The sequence below is a fragment of the Limulus polyphemus genome, unplaced genomic scaffold, assembly GCF_000517525.1.
Source record: "Limulus polyphemus unplaced genomic scaffold, Limulus_polyphemus-2.1.2 Scaffold15448, whole genome shotgun sequence".
NCBI lineage: Eukaryota > Metazoa > Arthropoda > Merostomata > Xiphosura > Limulidae > Limulus > Limulus polyphemus.
In genome coordinates this window covers 485-3,944 of record NW_013681058.1, presented here as the reverse complement: position 1 = coordinate 3,944, position 3,460 = coordinate 485, and the positions used below count along the sequence as shown (strand labels likewise).

Sequence of the window (3,460 nt, the reverse complement as noted above, 5' to 3'; positions counted from 1 at the left end):
GTAAGATGGTGTTAAATAGCCTTGACTGGCATGTTAAACATCATTAATATGTGTAAATGTGATAAGTAAGATGGTGTTAACTAACCTTGACTGGCATGTTGAACATGATAATTACGTGTGAATGTGTGAAAGTTTCTTATGAGATCAAATAATTCATATTTCACAGAAATTACTCCAGAAACATATTACACTAAAATCATTTAGAAATCTTTACCCTGAACACTCTTTTGTTTATAAACAAATATTCAGCTTCAGAACTCCACAGTTCACAATACGTACCTATGAATAACTGGTTTAATGTACAGCCTAACTTCTCCACGGTAAAGGAAAGTTGTTGAATTTTAGATTGATGTCTTGGACTGCGATTCTCGTCCGTTACAGTTTTGTCAGTGGTCCCTGAATAGTGCTGTTAGTGAGAAACAAAAAGCACGATTGTATATAGCCTCCTGGCGGTAACTAAAATAACTAAAGTTTTATGTACTGAAGGACACTTATGTCTTATTGTTTTTATTGTTGTAATATCTTTTGTTGTAATATCTTGATTATATAAATCTTTACTCAATAAGTGACACTCGTGTCTTACTGTTTTTATTGTTGTAATATCTTGATTATATAAATCTTTACCCACTATGTGACACTCGTGTTTTACTGTTTTTGTTGTTGTAATATCTTGATTATATAAACCTTTACCCACCAGTACCACTCGTGCCTTACTGTTTTTATTGTTGTAATATCTTGATTATATAAACCTTTACCCACCAGTACTACTCGTGTCTTACTGTTTTTATTGTTGTAATATCTTGATTATATAAATCTTTACACACCAGTACTACTCGTGCCTTACTGTTTTTATTGTTGTAATATCTGGATTATATAAATCTTTACACACCAGTACTACTCGTGCCTTACTGTTTTTATTGTTGTAATATCTTGATTATATAAACCTTTACCCACTAAGTGACAGTCGTGTTTTACTGTTTTTATTGTTGTAATATCTTGATTATATAAATATTTACCCCATGATTGACATATATTTTGTTTGATTGTAGTATCTTATATCTATTGATAAATCTAAGTTTTTCTGAAGTCTCGTGATTTCTTCTTTTATAATTAATAATAATATACATTTTTACATCTCTTTCTTTGTTTATACTGATAAAAAAAATGACAATTTTTCATGCTGTTGCTCAAGATTAACTCCGATTCTCTTTACGGACATATTTACTGTCATATAATTAGGGTAACAGAACAATAGGTTGTGTAGATATCTTAATCCTAACACACAATAACGTCAAACCAATATTCACCCTTATAGAGCCCCTGGAAAGGAGAGTGATTCCTTCATCAAACTTTCCACTCAATCCAAAAGCCTGAGGAGACCACGTCATGGTGCCGACACCTGGTGGTAATCAAATTTACATGTCTAAGTGATGTGAATGTTTAACTCTTTCGCCGACACTTCGTTACTTATGTGAAACTTGATACTTGTAATCTTTGGAAACTTGAATGATAATATTATTTTTTCGTGGTGGTACGAAATTAGAAACTCGAATATGGTTAGTATCACAATTTTTAAAGATAAAAACAAAATTCATATTAAGCCTTTTTGGTTATACAGGGGATTATATGTGAAATTTAAAATTTATTTGGTTATACAGAGGATGTTGGAGGTAGGCATTGTTGACTAGCTGCCTTCTCTCTAGTCTATCCCTTCTAAATTAGGAACACACTAGCGCAGATAGCCCTCGTGTAGCTTTCAATGAAATTTAAAACAAAAAAAACCCTTCCAGTGCTCTAGAGAAAGGGAGAGGCACGCATGCGCCCATACCGGTACTAAAACGTATAGAGAGGAGGATAACCAAGAAAGGAAGATATTTGTAACTAAGGAAGGAAGATATTTGTAACTAAGGAAGGAAGATATTTGTAACTAAGGAAGGACGATATTTGTAACTAAGGAAGGACGATATTTGTAACTAAGGAAGGAAGATACTTGTAACCAAGGAAGGAAGATATTTGTAACCAAGGAAGGAAGATATTTGTAACTAAGGAAGGAATCTTCACATTCTAAGTTAATGGATTCAAAGAAATGATAACTATCAACACTTTTTTTTAAATTTCATCGTCTTCACTGACAAATAATTCGGAACTCCTTCGCAGACGTGGTTACAAATATCTTCCTTCCTTAGTAACAAATATCTTCCTTCCTTAGTTACAAATATCTTCCTTCCTTAGTTACAAGTATCTTCCTTCCTTAGTTACAAATATCTTCCTTCCTTAGTTACAAATATCGGGACATAGTCTCGTTTATCAGGTTACTATCTTACAAAACTGGACATAGCCTCGTTTGTCAGGTTACTATCTTACAAAATTATGCATAGTCTCGTTTATCTAGTTACTATCTTACAAAACTGGACATAGTCTCGTTTATCAAGTTACTATCTTACAAAACTAGACATAGTTTCGTTTATCAGGTTACTATCTTACAAAATCAGGCATAGTCTCGTTTATCAAGTTACTATCTTACAAAACTAGACATAGTTTCGTTTATCAGGTTACAATCTTACAAAACTGGACATAGTCTCGTTTATCAGGTTACTATCTTACAAAACTAGACATAGTCTCGTCTATCAAGTTACTATCTTACAAAACTAGACATAGTTTCGTTTATCAGGTTACTATCTTACAAAACTGGACATAGTCTCGTTTATCAGGTTACTATCTTACAAAACTAGACATAGTCTCGTTTATCAGGTTACTATCTTACAAAACTGGACATAGCCTCGTTTGTCAGGTTACTATCTTACAAAACTAGACATAGTTTCGTTTATCTGGTTACTATCTTACAAAACTAGACATAGTCTCGTTATCAAGTTACTATCTTACAAAATTAGGCATAGTCTCGTTTATCAAGTTACTATCTTACAAAACTGGACATAGTTCCTTTTAACCATGTGGTACATTGAAGTACAAACCAATCTTATGGAAGAGCTCCGGATGACATAGTTCCACCTTCTCCCTTTGGAACATGTGATACTCTGTCTGTTCCATGATTGGAGGAATCTGATTAAACTGTCGAGCTACACTGTACGCTTCCTATTGGTGGAGAGAGAACCATGACAATACTGTTGGTAAATGGTTAATAATAATATTCACAAACACATACTATAAACGTTATACTTGAGGATAAAGAATAACGACATTATTGTTGTTCATTGGTTTGGGGCAACACTCAGAAACACACATTATAAACTTTATGCTTTGTTGTACCTTCGTTTACTCTGTTGATGGGTGAAAGGTTGGTGGGTTAATTGCATACAATTGTTGTGAGGCTCGCTACAGTCCACTCCAGAGTGAAATTTTTAATCCTCAAGTTACTCAGCCGATTGTATGTTGTTCACTACAGGTGTGGTCCACATATTATATCCTATATTGTTTACTATCAATGTGGTCCACATATTGT

At 33.4% G+C, this 3,460-nt stretch overlaps 1 protein-coding gene across 1 annotated transcript; it reads right to left on the bottom strand.

Annotated features, from left to right (window-relative positions):
* Positions 1-279: 279 nt before the first annotated feature.
* On the bottom strand, positions 280-3,093 carry LOC111084263 (voltage-gated potassium channel subunit beta-2-like; the record flags this gene model as incomplete). The annotated part of the gene is made up of 3 exons (XM_022381026.1): positions 280-406; positions 1,308-1,399; positions 2,973-3,093. Coding segments are annotated over 3 exons (340 nt in total), but the record flags the coding sequence as incomplete, so codon positions are not given.
* Between the last annotated feature and the right edge of the window lie 367 nt (positions 3,094-3,460).